The following is a 24,941-nucleotide window of genomic DNA, read 5'->3' on the forward strand; positions in this document are numbered from 1 at the left end:
AATTTAAATTTCATAATCTCATACATAATAAAACATTAAACCTAATTGTAACATGATAACTTATGGCCAAATGTTCACTAACTTCCACCTTTTCAATTATTTCCATTTTGTAAGTTAACGATATAAACTAAAGAAAACAACTCTGTCAGGAGGAAGCATCATTCTATACAAACACCAGTTTTTCAAATAATTTGACTCGAAAATTCTCAATCTGTATCTCTAGAATTAAGAAGTACAACCTTCATGTCTAACAACTTTTTAAAATTATAATCCCGTATTTTAAGACACTTCTGTTATCAAAACTGTTTTACATTTCAGTTAATCTCCTAATCATAATACAAAAATCCTGCGTTTAAACTAGTGCTCTAACTTATACTGTTGTAGTTATCAAATTTAACTATTTTACTTATAGTTCAAGTAATACGTTTAAAAATCTTTACTTTTCTGAAAGATTTGTGTACATATTCAAACTACTGGGCTAGATACATGACGTATCAAATGTAAAATAACTTTACTCGATATTTGAGTCTTGACATACAAGCTGAGTTTTGAATATATATAAAACAAATTCCTTGCTCGACTTGTCACAACCAAAAGCATAATTCCAACCAAAGTGATATAAAAGAAAAGTTTATATTCATGCACTTTATTCCCTCACCTTTTCTTTTTGGGGCGAATTAAAACCAAAATGAAAAAGAACTGTAAATTATTTTTTACCTTTTTTAAAGTTTTTCCAAAGTTTTACAGAATTAACACTAAGCCTGATAATGAAACTTCCAATCGGAAATATAAATATCAATTCTGACATCTGGTGGTAGTTTTAACGATGTTGTATTTTTAAATATCAAAATAATATTTCTCAAATATTTATTTCACTAAATTCAAAGAGCTGAAATATTCTAAATTAAAATATATTTAGAATAAAGAAAACTACTATTTTTAGAGGACTTACTTCTGAAATTGTTCTATATTTTTGAACGAATAACGTTTTGAGATTATCTTGTCTGCGGTCCTTAAATAAGCCAAATCCAACATGGCAGCAAGAAGGACAGTTATGGTGAACGCCTTTGCTGGAAGATATTTTGTTTAGTCGGCAATTTAAACAAACTGTCCATTACGCCTACTTGGATTGCGAATAAAAATCAAAATGGATAAATCAGACGAAAAGGCACTTAACGAAGCTAAACGCCCAGAGGATGTTATCAAAATGCCTCTAAAAGACAATTTAAAATTTGCAATGTTGATAGGATTAGTTGAAGTTGGACAAGTATCAAATAAGGAGATTGTGAATGTAGTGCTGCATTTGGTAAGTTATTTTTGTTAACACGTGAGATTTATTTTTGCTATGATTTGCAGTATATGAGTTCAAGTACATATTGTTTTTCCAAGGGAAATGGAAAATATTCGGTATACCCACTGTAATACTTTATGACGTAACTATTTAAAGTACGTAACACTACATGTAACTATGAATGTATGTATCATGAGTTGTAGATTTTTGAGAACTTGAAATAAATTACGGGGAAACAAATATATGTCTACGTAAAAGTTGGATGAGTAGAAGATAAAATTTTTATTGCACATGTGTGTGTATATACATATACAAAAATTCCAAATATTTATTTGAAATTCAAATATTTCCATATTTCCCGTTTGGCAAAAAAAAAAAAAGTTTATCACAAAAGGTACACATGCAAGTAAATTTCGTTTACAATTTATATATGCTTATAAGTTTTACAGCATGTTTCTAGTTTCAAATTCTGTTAGTGTTAGTAACACTAACATTTAAATGCAATAGCAGCTTCCCTTTCATATTTCCTCAGTCCAGATTTATAAACAGAAAATATTTGAAACATTTAAAACAAAAGGACATTAAAGGTCACAATATTTTTTTCTAGCAGTATTAAAGAGAATGATTGTAGGCTAATATTTTTTATATAGCTTTTCTAACAGTACTTGTTTTCACAGTAGCAAAAAATAAATAAAGCTGATTTAGTTAATGTATTTATTTCATGTACTGAAATTGCAATGGGAAGTAAGTTATGTAATGACAGGTTAGATGTACAGGTGAAAGTTTAAATAAACACATGTCTAATGAACAAATATGGAGAGTTGTCTGTTTTGATCTTGAATTCCTTTGAACTAATTAAGTAGAGCATCAGTTTTGTTTATTCATTATAAACTTATTGTTCTGAGGTCAAGTTCTGACTATAGCATATTTATTTTCAACTGTTTTGGATTACTGAAGAAATAATTATTTTAAGGTCCAGTTCCAGATTTGTTTTTGACAAATACATTTTTCAACTTACTTTATGTAAGGGTCTCAAATAAGTTAAATACAACATTGCTGGAGGAGGAAAGTTTATGGTGATTATTAAAACAAACAAAACATCTTTAATTATGGGGTGAGTACAGTTTGGTTGAATTTATTCATAATTATTTGAAAGTAAGTATATGATTATTGAAGGCAGTATTTGATGATGTGTGATGAGCTAGGCATTATTTGGAGAGCAAGAAGTTAATCTTGAAGAATTAATTAGTCATTATACTGCTTGTGTACTTTATTTTGTTTCCAAGGAATAACAACTGGTCATTTATCTTATGAACACTATTATATTTTCTACTACAAACTATGTATAGAAGCCATTTATATCTAGCCTGATCTATAAAATCTTCATCAAATCTCCAATCAAACTTCTTTAATGTTGTAAGTTCTATCAAACATGAAGACAAACTATTGAACAGACTGAAAAGCTCATTCTATTAGAGAAATAACCCAAACTGGAATCCTGACTGAGTATTACTTATCTTAAACTTTTGTTCTTGCAGATTATAGATTCTAAGTCTTTCAGCAGTGTTAAAATCTTTCCAACAAACAGATGTTCAGCATTTTCAACCTTTCATTATAAGCTCATTTACACCTGAAGTCACACTTGTAGCTTTCTCCTTGAACCCTCTTGAACAACTTAAAAGTCAACATATCGATATGCAAGCTTTTTTTCCAGGATAGTAGACAGTAGATATGTACTCAAGGATTGAATAGATAGTATACAATTAAAGTTGGTTCTTCTAGATTGTTTAATCCACTTCACTAAACATTTGAATAAAAATTATATGCTTAGAATTGGTCCTGTCATTTAAATATTTATCAAGTCATATTTTAAACACCCTTAGATTTATTGAATCCATCACATTGGAAGGCAATCCATTTCAAAGGTATGACTACCTTATTAGCAAAAAATATAAAAATAAAAATGTTAATAGCTGAAGATAACTTATCCTACCCTAATTTTTGGCCATTTTTACCATTAGGTGCAAAAACAATGATGCATTAAAACTACCAGTTCATTTAACACTGTTAAATACCTCAATCAAATTTATGCTTCTGTTAACAACAGCACATTGCTTGGATGCCTTAAAAGACTGATCAATCAGAATAATAAGTTTGATTTCTTCCAGGACACTGTTAAGGTTTTTCCTATAAAAAAAAGACAACTATAATCTAAATTGTAATATCTTAGATGCATTACCTTGCTTTTATTGAAATCAAAAACCATTTGCCATTTATTTGCTCATATTTAATAAAAAAGTCCAAATTCTTTCATGAAACAGCAGGAGTAACATTCATACAACCAGCAACACCCAAAAACTTTGATGTCATCAGCAAATTTAAGTAATTTATTGACTATTTCATCATCTGTATCGTTGACATAAATAAGGAACAGCAAGAGATCTAACACTGAGCCCTGTCATTAATTCAGTTCGAGTGAACTCCCTTTCAAACAACTCTTTCCTTTCTTTCATCCACCTTCTTTTTCTTTGCACCTACAAAGATAATGTTTTTAACAAGCTTTTTATATGGCACTTTGTCAAATTCTTTCTGAAAACCCAGATACATGAAATCCACATCTGTAACCTCTTCAAAGAACGTCAGAAGATTAGTACAGCAAAATTTTTCCTGTGATGAAACCATGTAGACTATCTAACAAATTATTTTAACCTTCATTAAGTCACTTTGTAAAGCATCTTTTGTCAGACTTTCATAAATTTTTCCTACCACTGATGCGAGACTGATAGGCCTATAATTAATGAGCCAACCTTTATTATTTCCTTTGAAAGAGAAATCAGTAATCAATTTCCAATCCTTTGGCCACTTGCTCTCTATCTAATAACCTACAAAAAATAGTAGTAAATGGCTCACATACCCATTTCTTATCCTCCTTCAAAGCCCTTGTGGAAGTATGTGACTCAATAGCCTTTTCAAGTTTTAAACTTCCAATTTTTTCTTAACATGCTCAAAATTAATGTGTTTGTATTTCTCAATATTGTTTCTATCTAGCAACTGTTAAAACTGGGGAATATTGCTTACATTTTCAAAAAACATAATTAAATACCTTGACCATCTCATAATTATTTGATACGAGTCTTCCTATGCCATCCTTAAAGATCCTTCTCCCTTCCTGATATTTTGCTTGCCGTGAATGTATTAAAATAAATACTTATTATTATTTTTACCTTTTCAACCAACCTGACGATGTTAGTCCTTTTTTATGAAGGTTTAAACAAGTAAGTTGGAAATTATATGTCAATAAATCTTACTTCTGTATTATAAAAACAAATTCTAGAAGCTGATAAAAGAGGCTTTTTGAAATTATTTATTAAAATATGAAATGTCTTTATCAGTGATGTCACTTGTTATCTGTATGATGGAAATAGTGTAGACTTGGTACATTTGAACTTTGATAAGGTGTCACAGAGAACATTAACTAAAAAAGCTACATTGGTTGATGTTGGAAAAAGACTTTGGATTGTTAGGTGGTTGGCTAAGAGGAAAGCATCAAGTTCTTATTAATGGAATTCAGTTAAACTGGACCTTTGTAACTATTATTTTGCTTCTGGTTCAGTGCTTGGGCCTTTGTTTTTTTTTATTTACATTTATAATATTAATGGGGATTTAATCAGTAAAGTTTGCTGATTACATCGAATTTTGATATTTCCAGTTGTATTAGGGAAGCTGTGGATTTGGCAAGTTATTTTTAATTATAGTAATTACAGTGTATTGCACTTTGGTTAGTACAACTTGGATAACATGTAGCATGACTGAAGATGAGGATCTTGGCAGTGTTATGGATACATCACTCATACTGTCAAGGCAATGCTCTGTTGCTGTTAATAAATCTAACAACATTTTAGGATTATTTAATGGAAATCTAAGGAATTAATTAATTATCTCCTTAAATAAATCATTGGTTTACCATACTTGGAGTATTGTGTTCATTTTACTGTCCTCATCAAAGAAAGAATGCCAATTGTTAGTTTGTGCATATACATGTAGGTTTATGATTGGATACTTAAAGGAAGGTATTTATATATATATGTGTAGGTTTGTGATTGAATATTTAAAGAAAGGTATTTATATATACATCTAGGTTTGCATCTGTCATAATGTATCAAGAAAAGAGTTTTGTTCCTAATAGTTAGAGAGATAAAACCTTTGATAATGGTTATGAGTATCTTACAGGTAAATTAGATGTAAACATGTAATTGATATATTAATATGCTTGGGGAAAATGATGAAATTCTGTTCTCAGAATTTCAAGGTCACAAAACTAAATGTATACATAAGTACTGTTCCTTAAAGTACTAGGTCACATAGCTATATATATACATAAATACCTTTCTGTGTTATACCAGGTCACAGAGTTAAATGCACACAAGTACCTTGACTTGAAGTACCAGGTCACAAAGCTGTATATAGATATAAATATTGTTTTAGGTATTAAATCACATAGAAAGGTAAGGAAAAGAGTATGTTCCCTTGAAGCCCAGAATCACTAAGTTATATGTGAACAAAACTATTTTCTGTGGTATATTAAGACACAGAAAAATCTAAGCACATATGTAAATATTGTCCTTTAAGTGTCAGTTTATAAAACTACAGGTATGCATGAAGTAAAAAAGAACCAGAAAGTATGTGATAATACTGAAACAAAAGTGTTTGATTAATTTAAGTAATTGTATAATTCTATTAATTAAACAGCCCCATGTATTTTCCTAATTTCACATTTGTAGAAACTTGTGACTAACAGTTAACATTCCAGAGCATCTGTTTTCTGTTAACCACTTACCTTTCAATGGTAAACAAAACTAGTTTCTACATGTTAGATATAAAGATTAGAAAATTTTGTTGTATTACATTAAACAGGTCTTTCACATTAGATACCAAAGCTAAAAAGAGAAAATGCTGTCTTACTAAACAAAATTACTTTCTACATGTACTTTCAAAAACTGTATTACCAGTAATGAGGTTGTGTGTTGGTAATTATCACGTCAGTTTTGTAAATTTATTTTTCCAGTTTCTTAGCTTTCTCCTGATTTAATTATTTTCTATGATAAGATAAATAATTTTCAGAAATGCTGTATGTCACAGTGTGAATTTAATATTAAGTAAAAACTGTATGAAGAGTTGTTGATATTTAAATACAACAGCACTGTCAGTGTGTTTATCGGTGACTTGTATAGAGATTTTTTACAACACACTTTATTGATAAAAGCTGTGTTTCGATATCTATGTTGGGTACAACACAACTAGCGTATAGTGTAACTTTGCACGTAAGAATAAACAAACCCTTGTTATAGGGTGTAGTTGGTTGTTAGCGTAGTTTTATTTTGGAACAAGTTCCTCGAACAGCCTTTTTTGTGAATACTAGGCCCGGGGATGTTTTCTGCTTGTACGGTTCCGTACTTTGGGCTTGCTTTCCAATATATTGTGAAAACGGAGAAGCAAGTGTAGAAATGGAATTACTCACAGCCAACCGATTTCACAGACAACTAGCTGGTGGGAAATGACTTTATCCATTCAAGTAGAAATCTTGCTTTGTAGGAGAGAGAGAAAAAATGGAATATGTACGGCCCATCGTGTGGTTAAAGAATGCAACACATACGAAGCCTTGTAAGTGATGTTCTCTGTGAGGCTAGTTGCCATTTTCTCCGCCAGGACAAAGTTCAGCTACTGATAATTTATCTTTGTCAAATACAGGCCACCTGCCTAAACTGTAGTGCACATGTTCTACGTATAACGCAACCGAAATTTTAGAATTGCGAAACTCAAACAAATTAGCTTAATGTATTTAAGCGGTGAAGCACTTACGATGTCGAGACTAGATTCGTAGCGACACCGTGGTTTACATCATTTACGCTTCAAAAGGGAAATAAATATATTAAAATACACGTGTCCTAATTCCTAGGGTTTTTGATTGATTATTTCTCAATTTGTTAAATGCTCAAAGCAATTTTGGAAATAAGCAACTTAACAACTCGCTGGTAACTTCAACATTTCCTATGTGGAATTAGATTTGTTGTACATGTGCGGTTAATCCATTAATATAATTAAATGAAACATTGTAACCACATATATATTCATTAATACATGTATATTAATTAATTTGTACTTCTGATCCATATAGGAACTTACTTTAATCAGAACTTTCTGATTAATAACGGTTTTACGTACGTAGTTGATCCATTCAACTGGACGTGATCTTTGTAATTCATTTGCCCACACGTAATCTATGTAACAGCAAGTTGAATGTACGTAGTTGATCCATTATACCAGATATGATCTATGTAATAGTAAGTTGTATGTACGAACTAGATTTATTAGTCCAAACGTAATCTATATAACAGTAAGTGTGTGTCAGTGATGTCGAGAAAACCCACTTGTAAAGAAATATATATGTAAAAACGGCTCGTTTGGGCTGAGAAAATTTTTTACGCAGAGGAGTGAACAATGTTTCGACCTTCTTCGGTCATCGTCAGGTTCTACGTAAAAAATTTTCTCAACCCAAACGAGCCGTTTTTACATATATAGTAAGTGTGTGTGTTTTCTTATAGCAAAGCCACATCGGGCTATCTGCTGAGCCCATCCAGGAGAATCGAACCCCTGATTTTAGCATTGTAACTCCGAAGACATACCGCTGTGCTAGCGGGGGGCATTAACAGTAAGTTAAATGTACGTAGTTGATCCATTATTTCAGGCCTGATCTACGTTACAGTAAGTATGTATCTAGAAGATTCATTATACCTGGTCTGATAGACGTAACAGAAGTTGTATGTACGTGGTTTATCCACTAGTACGGACCTGATGTATGTAACAGTACTTTGTATATAAGAGGTATATTTATTAATCCAGACCTACGTTAACACTTAAGTTACAAGCGGAGCTATCGCAGCACGAGGCAAGAAGAAACAAGCGTGATTACTTCCCTCTAATGATGGACCTGATTAATCAAGATCTTAATTACAGAAACTACAAATGTTTTTAATGGCTGTGAAAACTGTGTATCTACTTAATACAACGGTAATTGTACTGCCTGTGTTACGACGTTGTTGTGGTATTTAATCTGGTATGTCTACGTCTGCTCATCGCTTATGGCCTTATTCTCTTTCCTATATTACCTCTTCATAAATTTTACCGTGCATTGACCCTGACCGAGCTCAGTTTTTTTGTTTTCGTTGACCGAGTTAACTCCATACAAAAGTGTTATTTTAACAAAGGAAGACGAGATCAGACAACTTGATTTTCTGTTTTTACCACAATTTGTGAAACCTCACGGCTATGGAACTGTTCATTGTTTTTACAAATTTGAAATGTTTTCCATACATCTGTGCTGTAATCGTAAGATGAGATATCACTCTGTAATTCGTATGTTTCTCAACAGATCTTAAGAAAAGTTATACTGAAACTTTATTATTCTTCAACTTTCTCCTTCCACAAATATTTAGACGGTCAGATGGTGTTTTAAAAATATAGAATCCCTGGACATAGTACACATTATTAGTAGACAGTGTTTGTAGTTCTATAGCGTTTTGAAAATACAACTTTCGTCTCTGTGAGTTATAGTACACAATGGTGAATAATAACTCATTTTACATTGTGTTTACTTTCAAAGAATTCAGACGTTATATGTTGTTGTGCTTCAGAATGCTTGTTACAACTTTGAATGTGCCACCCGAGGTCGTTTCAAGCTGGGATGATAAGAAAGTATCAGTTGTTACAAAGTTCTATATTGCTGTAGAAATAGAAGCAAGCATTAGTTATTACATAGTTCTGTACAATATTGCTGTAGAAACAGACAGCAGGCATTAGTTGTAACATAGTTCTATACAATATTACTGTAGAAAGAAACAGCAGATGTCAGTTGTTACATAGTTCTATATGATATTACCATAGAAAAAGACAGAAGGTGTCAGTTCTTACAATGAAACAGAGACAATGTCTTCCTTGTGGGTTGTATGGGTACATCAGCTTGTGATGTATAATCATAATTTGTTACTTTTATGAAATAAAGCTGGAGAATAACATAACTAGTCTCATGAAAAAAGGTGAACCTTTGTTGCAGAGAATGATGTAAGCTCATTGTAAAGTAAGGTAACTCTAAACACCCTGTGAATCATTGTTGGAGAATGATGTAAATTGCTTGTGAAAGAAGATAGCTTCTACTGTCTAGTTGTTGTAGATGATGATGTGGACTTATTGTAAACCAAGATAGCCTCTACTGTCCAGTGAATCTTTGTTGTAGAGAATGATTGGGGTTTGCTTATGAACCAAGATTACCCCTACTGTTCAGTTGTTGTAGAGAATGATATAGGTTACTTGTGAACTAAGATAGTCCTACTGCTGTCCAGTTGTTTTAGAGAATGGTGTAGGTTGCTTGTGAAAGAAGATAACTCCTAGTGACTAGTTGTTGTAGAGAATGATGTAGGTTGCTTGCAAACCAAGATAGCCCTATCTGTCCAGTGAATCTTTGTTATAGAGGATGATGTAGGTTGCTTGTGAGCTAAGATAGTCCCAACTATCCAGTTGTTGTTGTAGAGGATGATGTAAGCTGCTTGTGAACCAAGATAAGACCTACTGACCAGTGAATCTTTGTTGTAGTGGATATGTAGATGAGATAACTCGTCCAAGCCGATCGGTAACACAGTGCCACAGACGAGTTAATTCGTTCTCAATAATACCTAATTTCAACGTTAGATGTCAGCACCATGCATGAATTTGACCTACTTACAAATTGTTCCACTTTCGATCCAAAATGGCAAAAAAGTTACAAAATGAAGAAGCATTAGAGTTGTATTATAGCAGCTGAAATACTTGGCAGTCAACAGGTTAAAGACATTACATTTTAAATAGGGTTTTAAATTTCTCATAGAGTTTGTTTTTGGGAGAAGGGATTTATGACTTACAAAAATAAATCGTCTCTAGATATTTAAACTTGTAACTGTTCTTATTTGAATATATACACAACTTTTAACGTGAGATTGTACTTTTGAGTACATGGTTTGTTATAGGATTTTCTTAATGAGTATATTTTGTTATAACCTTTTATTAGTGAATACATGTTTTTTATAACTAGTTCTTAATGAGTACATGGTTTGTTTCAACCTTTTCTTAAGAGAGTATGTGTTTTGTTATAATCCACTCATAGTGAGTACATGGTCTGTTTTAAACTTTTCTCAGTAAGTACATGGTTTGTTATAACCTTTTTTTAGGGAGTACATGGTTTATTACTGAGTATGTATATCTAGTAGTGCTGTTTTTGAGGCTTCTTTATGTATACAAGGTGTAAACATTATTTTCTAAGGTTTCACTTTAAAATTAAGGTATCATAGTGGCTTCTCAGACTATTTGTACTGTTTTCCTTTCACACAGACACCCCTCCTCACACACACAGTTCAAATGATATCCTCATGTTTCATGGTTTGTAGTTTGCTTAGTTAATTCAACTGTGTTGTGCTTCATTATTAAAGTTCTTACTGCGGAATTTACGTTGACTGTTGGCTCCTCATATTATTTCACATGTAATGTACCTTCATTAGTGCATAGACTACTTCCAGTGTCACTTTACTTGTTCCATTATTGGTGGAGAGTTCCTACACTCCATTGTTGAGAAACATGGCCAGGTTAAAGCCTCATTACTTCCATCAGTCATATTCTTTAATTTATCAGCTTACTCTCAAGATCTTCATTTGTATGGTGTTCCAAACTTGAATATTGTATTAATAATATTGAAGTTTTAAGGCATATTTGTCATAGCTTATCATTGTTATCACACTAATTCATGTTAACTATATTGTTGGTGTCATGACTGTTACTCTTTTCTTCCTAGTGTAATGCATTCTCTGTCAATTAAAGCTCTTATCCAGGGCTGGTTTGAAGTGCACATAAACAGCTTATTTAGAACTCTGTAATATATGTCTTGACTTATAAATATACAGGAGGACTCAAAAACTACTAGTTAATATTTAATAAATACATGTTATGCATGTAATGTTTACACTTAAATCTATATCACCTGTTTACATTTATCTTTGTAACACGTGTTTACATTTATCTATGTAACAACTGTTTACAGTTATCAATATAATATCTGTTTACTCTTATCTAAATAATATATGTTTAGTTACATATGTAATACCTGTCTACATGTATCGGATACCTGTTTATATTTATCTGTACATTCCTGTTTATGGTTATCTATATAGTATCTGTTTAATTTATTTGTATAATATCTGCTTACACTTATCTGTGATATATGTTTACAGTTATTTATATAATACGTATTTTTATGTGTATTATACTTATCAATAAGAATTCTCCCAAACAGCAAAATGTGACTACAATTTTTACATTTTTAAGTGATATCTTCAGGTATTATACTTCTGATTTAATATTTCATAGTGACCACTATACATTTGATATAATTATCTTTTGCAAACAGGTTTGGATCAGCTGTTCTCTTGTGACCTAACAATCATCAGGAGCTTCCTGAATACATTTGAGTGAAGTTTTGTATTGCATCTGTTGATTGATAAATATTTCTGCAATAATATAAAGTTGTTGAAATTATAGTCAAGATTTTATAACTCATTATAGTTTATGGTTCTTTGAAATATATAAGTTGAATATGTTATTGTAATTGTAGTATGCAAATCAGCATGTCACAGAACATGAAGATGTGTTCATGTAGGGGATTTATAATTTTCAAAATGTGATATACTTTGTATGTAACAACATTGAAAAACAAAATATGGATCAACTTAAGACAGTAGGACCATCCTAAAGGAGACCTGCAACAAGTCATGTCTCAGCCATGGTAAGCAGATTGTGGCATCTTGTAACAGGTGAGGATACATAAGCATAAAGGTTGATGGCAAAAGTTACCCCATACCTCAGAAACAGTAAACAGCATAATGAAGAAGGATCTCTCTCTCTCTCTGTGTCTCCTTGAAAAACAACATAGGTTACATGTACGCAACTTGCTTTTATGAAAACATATCCATTCAACCATTGCATACCTCAAACAGATGGAGGAAAAAAAAAGGGTTTTCATATTAATCCCTTATAGTATACTTATGGTATGTCAGCAGATACAGTAACAATGGACTTTTGAGGATTTGGAATGTTGAAATGGTTGTTGAGAAATTGTCATCTTTCTACATGGAAAGCAGCAAGAAAATCTGTTTCTGATGTGACAGCCTTATAATAGTCTTTTTTTAATGGAAACTGTACTGCAGAGTTGTTGTCAAGGAGCATGCTGGACAGATAGAGCATGACTGGATGCAAAGACACTGATTTTAATATCATATTGAGATTCCAAAATTATTTTAATATGACATACTTCCTTTTAAAAGTTAGCCTAGTTGTATCTAATCTTAGACAGACAAATCAATTCTACTTTACCAATAAGGATAATCTGGTTTTACCTAATCTCTGCATTAGACAGACGAATTGTTACTACACCAGTTAGGATCAACCTGGCTTTACCTAATCTTAGCCTTACAGATATGGATAATTTACTACTCTACCATTAAGGATCAATCTGGTTTTACCTAGTGTTTTTTTCCCACTGAAAGTAAATCTAACTTTACCCAGTCACAATCCTTGTAACTGGTTATTAGTAAGAATCCATATTATGACTACTGTTTATTCCTACAGTTAGATCTAGGGTTTGAGTTTAATTTCTGGCTGGCTTAGTTGGTTATTAACTAAGAGCTTATTTAAGCTGGGTACAGTTACAGGTTTGTGTAGCTTTTCAACATTTTTACTAATATCATTCTAAGTGGTGGTATCTTCTAGTGTTTCAGGAATATTATAGAAATTGTGTAGCTTAACTGTAGTTGTAAAGTTCCATCAAGTCTGAAATGGTAAGAGATTACCATGAGCTGAAGTTTGATTATGGTCTGAGACAATGTCATTTTCAATTATGAGATAAAGTTAATGTGAGTTGGGGTATTGGTCACAATTCTGTAGGGAAGTAATTTTTACCTAGATAAAATCAAATTAAAATTCTTGAAATGTTAGTCTAAACTATTTGTGATAAAGTTGCTGTGAGTTGAAAGTGAGTCATAACTTAGAATATTAGTTTGAACTGCTTATGAGAAGGTTATTGTGAGGTGAAATCCTCTCGTAATTTGTCTGGATGCTGGTTTCAGTTGGTTACCATATGTTGGTTTGGTAAAAGATGTTTTGTATATGTATGTCCATGTGGTAATCTGTTGAAGTAGTGACTGTAATACCTTGTTCTGGATGTGTTATAGTAGTCACAGTAGTAAACTATTGAGGTAGTGACTAACACCTTGTCTTTGATGTGGTTTAGTAGACACTACTGTAAGCTGTTGAACTAGTGAGGCCCAATAATGAAGCATGCTGGTTTTCATAGAAAGACGGTTAACTGAAACATTAACAGAGGTGGGTGGGTAGTTTGTATTTACTAAGTTGAACGGTGAATGTTTGTACGAGTTTGTGAATCTGTATCATTAATCTATTCAGACTACTAAACATGTCATCTCATTTTTATCGAACGGATTCGTTTTTGAGCACAAGTGTAGAAAAACCAAAATCGACAATACCGCTGTTGGAGAAAAAATGAGAAAAATGTGGTATAATTCAGGTTTAGCATGAGCTCCGGTTGTTGTCTTCCGTCACCATGGTAGCGTACTAACGTCTTTAACAATGAATGTGTTCTACTTTCCACATGTACAGGGCAGAAGGCCGTGCGTTTGTCAATTATTTCTTGTGTTCGATCGTACTTCGTACCAGTTGTGTTCTTGTGAATTAAGTACTGTACATTAATTGTAGATAATGTACGATAGACGTATTGGTCGATAGCTTGTGTGTACACAGTTACTTTCCTTCAGTTATTTATCTTGTAATAATTAAACAAAGTGAAATAAGTAACTTATCACTCACTCACTTATAAAGGTTTAGTTTGGTATGTATGGTACTTGGTGTTAAACTTTCTTCACTTGTTGCGTGAAGGTCAAGGTACTTAATTTCGTGTGGCAACTTCGTTTTAAAGATGACGCAGTTGGGGAGGGGACTCCACACTCTTCCCGTGTGTGGTTTCATACTTAATAACAAATATGCTATTCATTAGATCAGAGACTGCCAAACTTGGGGGCAAGATACCTCTGAAAGGTATCGTAGTGAAGGGAGTATACCAAATATACAACATTGTTAAGGTACTCACTATCTCTTTTGGCATGAGGCAGTATTTTGTTACAGCAAAGCCACATTGGGGTACCAGCTGTGTCCACTGAAGGGAATCTAACCCTTGATTTTATCCGAAGACTTACCACTGTCCGAAAGATAGGGAACCCCTTCATTATATGATTAAACATTCTATTATTATTATGAGAAAAGTTTCACAGGCCTTCATTGTTCAAGCAGAACAGTATGGAAGAAAATTTTTCGCTAGGTAACGTGTGGTGGTGTTGGTTTTTCAGAAATGCGTGAATGAATACGTGACTCGAAATGTGAAACATAAGAAAATGGTAAGAAAGACAAAACAAGCGTTGAACGACCTTGAAGTTGCGTGTCTATTGTACAGATCCAGTATTGTGACTGGTTTCTAGATGTGTAGAAACTTCGCGAATTTTTATTGAAATATTTATTCCATTTTGCGAAAACCTATCAATGTATTAAACTGTTATTATACTTAATTATTCCTAACATATTACAAAAGTTCTGCAAATTATAAATAGACGGTAGAATTTGTGAAATAATGCTTTAGTGCCAGCTTTAGAAGTCGTTTTATGTACATGTTACATTGATAACATTGTACATGAACAGTGCTTTATCACCACCAGTTATCCATGTACTAATTCATGACAAAACTGTAGTTCAGTTTATATATGTCACATTATGTATAGATAATACCAGCCATATAACAATTCCGTACATAGTATGACATTGTTACTAGTTTTATAACTTATTACCGACCGTGTTACCTGTTGTAATCTTCCCAAGTCTACATTATTTCTCATCTTTGTTCCAGCTTACTGTTTCACAAAGATATAAATTTATTATATCTGCGTGATCCATGTGTTTATGAAAGCAGGTTTGTTAAAGTGGGAATAGGTGTGTTAGCCCTATATTATGGTATCTTTATCTCACTGGTTCCATGTGTTTAATGAAAAAGGTTTGTTAAACTGGGAATATTTGTGTTTTTATAATCTCATGGTATGTTTATCCTGCCGGTTCCATGTGTTTAGTGAAAAAGGTTCATTAAAGTGGTTATAGTTGTGTTAGTCCTACGTCATGGTGTATTTATCTTACTGGTTTCTTTGTATTACACTTAAGCTTGTTATGATTTAATTTCAGAACCAGTAATCTAGCTATTTAAAATACGATTCAGGTATTCTATTCAATAATTAATTTGTATCTTTATAAACATTAGTTTTGGCGATGTGCTATAGTAATTTAACTCAGGTGTCAAATTGTTCTAAAGTTACACTGTCAGATCTGCTTTTTGGATCGTTATTGGTCATAAGATATTTTTAGGTAGGATTTTATAAGTGTTACTTTTTATCGTTACATTGATGTTAGTTATTCAACAAACATTAAATCAGCAACCACTTGAAGCCGACAGCTAGTGTTTGTGTCTTCCGCAAGTGGGGTTTGTTATGTGATTTATTTATCGTTTCTTTTATTAGCAGTATTGGTTAGAATGTTTATTGTAAAAAAAAGAATGATTACCATTATATTTTGTTACAATAAATGTACTTTTAATATTGAGATTGTTTCGCGTTGTTAGCTTATTATGTGTGTTTAGGACTAAAATATCCTAAGCTGGTCGAACTTCATGGGATATTATTGGTATTACGGTCGAAAGCAACAAGAGCACCCAATTCTAATTTTAATTTTTATGAGAACGTTATGAAAGTATATTTACTTAGAAATTGGCTGCTAGTCTTACTTTAATTGTACTTGTCTCAGTGTTAATAACGTGTAGCTGTGCAGGGTTTTCTACTTCTCTTTCTCTCCTTGCTATCATTTATGAATTTATAATAAACCGATGTGAGTGTAGCGTTACCATAGCAACAGCCTATGGTTGATTTACAAAGTCACCACCAGCTGCATTATTGTTGTAGTGAGATAACGTCATTCAGTTTAGTCCTTACATTTACACATCGACTGTAGATGGATTCTATTGTTTAACTCGATTCATCTACTTGCAGGAAGAGTATATTCGAGTTTTTGATGAGTTGTTTTTAGATATTTAAATAAAGCTTCAAACTAATTTGAAACTCCAACTAACGAGGTTTAATAAACTATCTCTAATCTTTCACGTTCAGCGACTGATAATCCTAGTAATGGAATCTGTTTAATAACTACAGTAGATCATTACTTGGTGACACTTTTATTTTAATGACACAAATGTTGTTTGTCTTACGGTAATTATAATCATACATTTTGATTTACTCATTTCACTTGTATATAAACAATGACACAGCAAAGATCAAAGCTGTATCCGAATATTGATCAGTCTGAGTTAAATCATTTAAAATTCCTTCAGTGAAACAATGAAGATATTATCTAATCAAAAATATTTCAGGTGTGGGGGGAAGAGTTTGGCCAAAGATGTATTGAGTGTGCTACTTAAAGAAATGAGAGTCCCGGCTTGCCAGGACGCTTGACTTGCAATCTGAGGGTCGTGGGTTGTAATCCTTGTTCCACCAAACATGCTCGCCCTTTAAGCTGTGGATGCATTAGTTCTACTTTTTATTGGTAAAAGAGTAACCTAAGAGTTGGCGGTAGGTAGTGATGACTAGCTGCCTTCCTTGTAATCCTTCACTGCTGAATTAGGGACGGCTAGTGCAGATAGTCCTTGTGTAGCTTTGCTCGAAATTCAAAAACAAACAAATCAACATGTCGAATAATGATAAACAGGCTTAACGAAACAGGCAACCCACCATTATGCCCCCCAAAACACCGTTCTGGCTAACTAATGAATGAATACTTGTCGCAGAATTCTTATCAATGCTATCCAAGTAGTTACCTATTTGGCCACCAGTTTTCATTTCATTCCTTTATGTCGTACACTCAGTCCTTTTTTGCCCCACATTTTTCACACTTAAGGTTTTTTGATTAGGTACGTAACATTTTTATCAATATATACCATTAAACCACAGCAAGTAAGAAAGTAGCTTAATATCGCACCCTTATAGTTCAGAACAGATCTATACTTTGCATAACCAACCACACTATTTAAAATATATGGTGGTACTTTCTTCTCTCTAAAATAATGTTAATAACCTCCTTTATGGTGACACCATGGAATTTAGATTAACAGTTTCATGTGATCTCTCCATGCACTCGGTACAACCGTATCAAGTACCATCATGCTAATTGTTTGCCCTAATATCACCTTACGTTAAACGCTCTTTAATTCGGATAACCTCGTAATATTTAGTAATTTTTACTGCTGAAAGTTGTCACTGAATAATTAATAATATTCGTCTACCCGTTATGAATCTTTTGAAAACGAGAGTTGGAAACCGCAAATATAGTTTGCTTGGCCTAACGCCCTAACCAATAATTGTTTCTTCACGCCCTTCCACCTTATAGTTTTGCTGCTGTATGTCAGCCGCCTTTAATCTGGAAAATAAAAAGCTAAAAATGATCCACTTTTATTCTTAGAGGAACCGATAGCTTATGTGACTTTCGTAAGAACGTGCAAAATATGAGTATTTTTATTGAGTAACTTTGTTCATATGTATTATATTTATACCAAATGAGACTTTTAATCATAAGTTTTAAAGATCTATCAATGTACAAGATTTATAAAAAAATTCTATAAAAATGAAATACGTGTTCCTATCAAATAAAAGTTCCATTCATTTGATGCGAAAAAGAGCAAGAATCTCTCAAAACTAAAATTTTATATCTCGTGTAATTTGTATTCAATTACCTTAAAACTAAAGTTTGTGTAGTTAGGTTCCAGTAGAATACATTCACTGAAAATATGTAATAGCTTGGATTATCACAGTACAATATACAGAAGATGGAAAATCACTAAACTATCACTCCTGTTAGTAACATACAGTAACCATCCAAGGTTAAAGGTCGGTTGTAACACAAACATGTATTGAAGAACTTTGTATGTCGGTCATCATCGCTACAGTAACCATCCCAGGTTAAGGGTCGGTAGTAACACATACATGTATTGAAGAACTTCGTATGTAGGTCATCACAGTTACAGTAGCCATCCTAGGTTAAAGGTCGGTAGTAACACAGACATGTATTGAAGAACTTTGTACCTAGATGATCGTTACAGTAGCCATCCTAGGTTAAAGGTCGGTAGTAACACATATATGTATTGAAGAACTTTGTATGTCGGTCATCATTGCTACAGTAACCATCCCAGGTTAAAGGTCGGAAGTAACACATATATGTATTGAAGAACTTTGTACAGTAGATCATGACCATCATAGTGGTCATCGTAAATTTGACATCGCTGTACAAGATGGAACTAACTGTTTTTATGTAGAAGTGAGTATTGGCATGTAAGGGCCCCGCATGACAAGGTGGTTAAGGCACTCGACTCATAATCCAAGGCTCGCGGGTTCGAATCCACGTCACACCAAACATGCTCGCCCTTTCAGCCGTGGGGGTGTTATAAAGTAACGATTAAACCCACTATTCGTTGGTAAAAGAGTAGCCCAAGAGCTGGCGGTGGGTGGTGATGACTAACTCCCTTCCCTCTAGTGTTACACTGCTAAATTAGTTACGGCTAGTGTAGATAGCCCTTGAGTAGCTTTGCGCGAAATTCATAACAAACCAAAACAAATTGACATGCTAGATAAAGTTGTAAGCAGATGTCAGTTGTGAGCCAGGATATTTGTCAGATCGATGTATGAGATAAGTTATTCAGAACAACTTTAATAGAACAGTATGATAGACGTTGCTCAAGATATTATAGTTGGTTAAAACTATATACATACGGGCTTGACGTCTTAATTTTTGAGAGGTCTGTTCTGCAGCTGTTGAATAAACTTTCATTTTCTTGAGGCAGCGCTCTCTCTAGGAGTGTCTTAATACTAATGTTCTTCTCCTTTCTATACAAGTAAAGAAAGGACATTTCAAAAAGAAAAGTAAATTTAGAGATACGTAATATCAACCCTTCAAAAACAGTATAAATAAGATAGTAGGGACAGTATTTTTGAAGGATTTGTATGAGTCATCCCAAACATATATTTCTTTTTTTGTTATGTTTTTCTTATTTGCTTTGTTTTAATACAGTGCTTCAATAGTTATAGCAAGGTTGTATTTATAACAAAGTTGTAAATACAGTAAGGTCCCAATTATAATATTTATTGTTTATCTGCTCTTGGTTGGTAGTTCTTGTTTTATCCTGCACGTTAGTACTTTAAAGGAACACCAAGTGTCTGTAAGAAACCTAACTTCAAGAGATATTGGCAACATTGTTTACGCTAGAATTATCATTTCTTAAAATTACAACTAGAACTTCACAATACCTATAAAAGCAGATACACCGTTTGATACTATGTCACATCAGTGTGATTGGTTGACATCATTGTCTTGGTTTTTTAGTTATCATGTTCTTCTTTCTTATTTCAATAAATTCATATTTTTTACTATAATATTTACAGACATTTAAGGAACTAGTGACTGTCATCATATAGATATTGTTATAAAAGGAAACGCTGTATGGTATTGTAAAGTTCTGATGACCTGTTGAGGAGATACTTAAAATACCATTTTTGATGAACAGTGTGACCCATTCTTACGTAAGTTGTGCTACCGCCTGCTTAATATATGATATAATTTTTATTTCTTATTGTTTGAATCGTCTGTTGACAATTGTTAAATGTCCAGTCAACTTAAACGATAACAAACTGTTTTGTTTCTTCCTTGACGTATTTACAAACTTGAATGTTGTGGAAACTCTTAGTTCTCTTTTGGAAATGTACTAACTGCGCCACACTCACATAAAAATCAACTTGTGCAAAGTACCTCAATATGTGCGATAGCTAATACAGATGTACAGATTCACTCTATCGGCAGAAAACAACTATCTTAATTTTTTTTTTAATCTGTCTTCTCTATGTTCTCCTGACTCCCTGTTTGTAATCTACCCTTGAATGTAAAGGGAAACCTGGTGTCAAATATTTAAAACTTTCTAGGCCTAATTCAGCTTCTTCATTATAACTTGTAGCTCCATTTAGCTAACACGTAAATTGCGAATTTTGAAATATAGCTTATACTATTACCAGCACTCTCGAGTTCGTTTCTTCTATTAATATTAAACCATAGAAGTATTCAAGTTTGTATGTCAATCTCAGATGATAGAAATTCTTGATGTCTCACACTCTTCCTTTTATTTGCGCATCACGTCAACCATAGAAAACCCTGTAAATTCCTTTAGCCCAATTAGCATTATTTCTACAAGTCCCTATAAGCAATTTTAGTCCTATTTTGATATAATTGTATATCACTTTGTCTTGATTGAAAAAGAATGATATCCGACAGTCCTGTAGTTTATGTCTGTGTGAAACGTTAATATCAGTCAAAGATCTATCGACGTAAGTAGCTGTTAACTCTTGAATGAGCGAAGTTATTGAAATTTCTTGTTCTGAGTTCATTAGGAAACATTAATATGAGTCAAAGGTTAAGTTTCCATTCTTTCGATATTTGATATGACCAGAAGACGACAGCTTAGTAGATCTTCGTTATTCTCTGTCCGTATTTCTACGAAAATCCATTTATTGTATGTATAGGAAAGCGTGTATATCGCTATCCATATACAGTAGCTTACTGTGGTAAAATGACACTTCTCTGAACCACGTCCAGACCCTCGGGATAACATCGACAGTGTTTTCTTCTGTCAGACTCCGGCATCGACTACAGATTATTTTTCAATATCACGCACCACAAATCGGAGGAGACTGTTGATATATTTTCTTGTCAAACTCCAATAAAGAAACTGGGCTGATGTGAGAAAAATGGACGTCGTCTTGTCGGGGTAACAGTCAATTGTCCAGGAGGAATAAGAAACCACTGCTTTAGCATTCTTACCATCCATTAATGGGTGTTGGTATACTTTGTTCACATAGTGTTTCTTATCTGTGTATGAAAGTAGGATAAGATGACACGTTTCTTATTTGTGTATGGAAGTAGGATAAGGTGACGTGTGTCTTATCTGTGAATGGAAGGAGCATAAGATTACCTACTGAAGTGATTAAAGTACGTTGATTTGTTTATGCAATAATGTAGACAAATCTAAGCTTATTACGTGAAGTTGTTTATAATTTACTAGAGTACAGATATAAACCTAATACGTGAAGTTCATGCTTTAATAGAGTACAGATATAAGCCACTACGTGAAGTTGTTCATGCTTTAATAGAGTACAGATCTAAGCTTACTACGTGAAGTTGTTCATGCTTTAATAGAGTACAGATCTAAGCCCAATACGTGAAGTTTTTGCTTTAATAGAGCACAGATCTAAGTGTACTACCTGAAGTTTGTGCTTTAATAGAGCACAGATCTAAGTGTACTACCTGAAGTTCGTGCTTTAATAGAGTATAGATCTAAGTGTACTACCTGAAGTTCGTGCTTTAATAGAGTACATATCTAAGCCACTACGTGAAGTTGTTCATGCTTTAATAGAGTACAGATCTAAGCCCAATACGTGAAGTTTTTGCTTTAATAGAGCACAGATCTAAGTGTACGACCTGAAGTTCGTGCTTTAATAGAGTATAGATCTAAGTGTACTACCTGAAGTTCGTGCTTTAATAGAGTACATATCTAAGCCACTACGTGAAGTTGTTCATGCTTTAATAGAGTACAGATCTAAGCCCAATACGTGAAGTTTTTGCTTTAATAGAGCACAGATCTAAGTGTACTACCTGAAGTTCGTGCTTTAATAGAGCACAGATCTAAGTGTACTACCTGAAGTTGGTGCTTTAATAGAGTATAGATCTAAGTGTACTACCTGAAGTTCGTGCTTTAATAGAGTACAGATCTAAGCCACTACGTGAAGTTGTTCATGCTTTAATAGAGTACAGATCTAAGCCCAATACGTGAAGTTTTTGCTTTAATAGAGCACAGATCTAAGTGTACTACCTGAAGTTCGTGCTTTAATAGAGCACAGATCTAAGTGTACTACCTGAAGTTCGTGCTTTAATAGAGTACATATCTAAGCCACTACGTGAAGTTGTTCATGCTTTAATAGAGTACAGATCTAAGCCCAATACGTGAAGTTTTGCTTTAATAGAGCACAGATCTAAGTGTACTACCTGAAGTTCGTGCTTTAATAGAGTACAGATCTAAGTGTACTACCTGAAGTTCGTGCTTTAATAGAGTACATATCTAAGCCACTACGTGAAGTTGTTCATGCTTTAATAGAGTACAGATCTAAGCCCAATACGTGAAGTTTTTGCTTTAATAGAGCACAGATCTAAGTGTACTACCTGAAGTTCGTGCTTTAATAGAGCACAGATCTAAGTGTACTACCTGAAGTTGGTGCTTTAATAGAGTATAGATCTAAGTGTACTACCTGAAGTTCGTGCTTTAATAGAGTACAGATCTAAGTGTACTACCTGAAGTTCGTGCTTTAATAGAGTACAGATCTAAGCTTACTACGTGAAGTTGTTCATGCTTTAATGGAGTACAGATCTAAGCTTACTACGTGAAGTTGTTCATGCTTTAATAGAGTACAGATCTAAGCCCAATACGTGAAGTTTTTGCTTTAATAGAGCACAGATCTAAGTGTACTACCTGAAGTTTGTGCTTTAATAGAGCACAGATCTAAGTGTACTACCTGAAGTTCGTGCTTTAATAGAGTACAGATCTAAGCCACTACGTGAAGTTGTTCATGCTTTAATAAAGTACAGATCTAAGCCCAATACGTGAAGTTTTTGCTTTAATAGAGCACAGATCTAAGTGTACTACCTGAAGTTCGTGCTTTAATAGAGTACAGATCTAAGTGTACTACCTGAAGTTCGTGCTTTAATATAGTACAGATGTAAGCCACTACGTGAAGTTGTTCATGCTTTAATAGAGTACAGATCTAAGCCACTACCTGAAGTTGTTCGTGCTTTAATAGAGTACATATCTAAGCCACTATGTGAAGTTGTTCATGCTTTAATAGAGTACAGATCTAAGCCCAATACGTGAAGTTTTTGCTTTAATAGAGCACAGATCTAAGTGTACTACCTAAAGTTCGTGCTTTAATAGAGTATAGATCTAAGTGTACTACCTGAAGTTCGTACTTTAATAGAGTACAGATCTAAGCCACTACGTGAAGTTGTTCATGCTTTAATAGAGTACAGATCTAAGCTTACTACGTGAAGTTGTTCATGCTTTAATGGAGTACAGATCTAAGCTTACTACGTGAAGTTGTTCATGCTTTAATAGAGTACAGATCTAAGCCCAATACGTGAAGTTTTTGCTTTAATAGAGCACAGATCTAAGTGTACTACCTGAAGTTCGTGCTTTAATAGAGTACATATCTAAGCCACTACGTGAAGTTGTTCATGCTTTAATAGAGTACAGATCTAAGCCCAATACGTGAAGTTTTTGCTTTAATAGAGCACAGATCTAAGTGTACTACCTGAAGTTCGTGCTTTAATAGAGCACAGATCTAAGTGTACTACCTGAAGTTGGTGCTTTAATAGAGTATAGATCTAAGTGTACTACCTGAAGTTCGTGCTTTAATAGAGTACAGATCTAAGCCACTACGTGAAGTTGTTCATGCTTTAATAGAGTACAGATCTAAGCCACTACGTGAAGTTGTTCATGCTTTAATAGAGTACAGATCTAAGCTTACTACGTGAAGTTGTTCATGCTTTAATGGAGTACAGATCTAAGCCACTACGTGAAGTTGTTCGTGCTTAAATAGAGTACATATCTAAGCCACTACGTGAAGTTGTTCGTGCTTTAATAGAGTACAGATCTAAGCCCAATACGTGAAGTTTTTGCTTTAATAGAGCACAGATCTAAGCCCAATACGTGAAGTTTTTGCTTTAATAGAACACAGATCTAAGTGTACTACCTGAAGTTCGTGCTTTAATAGAGTACATATCTAAGCCACTACGTGAAGTTGTTCATGCTTTAATAGATTACAGATCTAAGCCCAATACGTGAAGTTTTTGCTTTAATAGAGCACAGATCTAAGTGTACTACCTGAAGTTCGTGTTTTAATAGAGTATAGATCTAAGTGTACTACCTGAAGTTCGTGCTTTATTAGAGTACATATCTAAGCCACTACGTGAAGTTGTTCATGCTTTAATAGAGTACAGATCTAAGCCCAATACGTGAAGTTTTTGCTTTAATAGAGCACAGATCTAAGTGTACTACCTGAAGTTCGTGCTTTAATAGAGTACAGATCTAAGTGTACTACCTGAAGTTTGTGCTTTAAAAGAGTACAGATCTAAGTGTATTACCTGAAGTTCGTGCTTTAATAGAGTACAGATCTAAGCCACTACGTGAAGTTGTTTATGCTTTAATAGAGTACAGATCTAAGCCACTACGTGTTGTTTATGCTTTAATAGAGTACAGATCTAAGCTTGCTACGTGAAGTTGTTCATGCTTTAATACAGTACAGATCTAAGCTTACTACGTGAAGTTCATGTGTTA

The 24,941-nt window shown here is 33.4% G+C and overlaps 2 protein-coding genes across 6 annotated transcripts in view; one reads left to right on the top strand and one right to left on the bottom strand.

Moving 5' to 3' along the window:
- Window positions 1-810, bottom strand: part of LOC143237290 (septin-2-like) — a 34,943-nt gene extending 34,133 nt beyond the window's left edge. For 2 of the 3 annotated variants that reach the window (XM_076476369.1, XM_076476367.1), the window contains exon 1: window positions 659-807. The gene's annotated coding sequence lies outside the window, so the exon portion shown is untranslated. Of the gene's footprint in view, window positions 1-658 lie in introns of all 3 variants that reach the window. The other variant, XM_076476368.1, reaches the window with a different exon arrangement.
- Window positions 811-1,009: 199 nt separating this feature from the next.
- LOC143237289 (neurobeachin-like) overlaps window positions 1,010-24,941 on the top strand; it is a 210,664-nt gene continuing 186,732 nt past the window's right edge. Inside the window, exon 1 of one of the 3 annotated variants that reach the window (XM_076476365.1) lies at window positions 1,010-1,306. In XM_076476365.1, coding sequence (XP_076332480.1) covers window positions 1,148-1,306 — 159 coding nt within the window. In that variant the 5' untranslated portion in view covers window positions 1,010-1,147. The remainder of the gene's footprint in view (window positions 1,307-24,941) is intronic. The other 2 variants (XR_013019973.1, XM_076476364.1) reach the window with 2 other exon arrangements.

The sequence above is a fragment of the Tachypleus tridentatus genome, chromosome 13 (assembly GCF_004210375.1).
Source record: "Tachypleus tridentatus isolate NWPU-2018 chromosome 13, ASM421037v1, whole genome shotgun sequence".
NCBI lineage: Eukaryota > Metazoa > Arthropoda > Merostomata > Xiphosura > Limulidae > Tachypleus > Tachypleus tridentatus.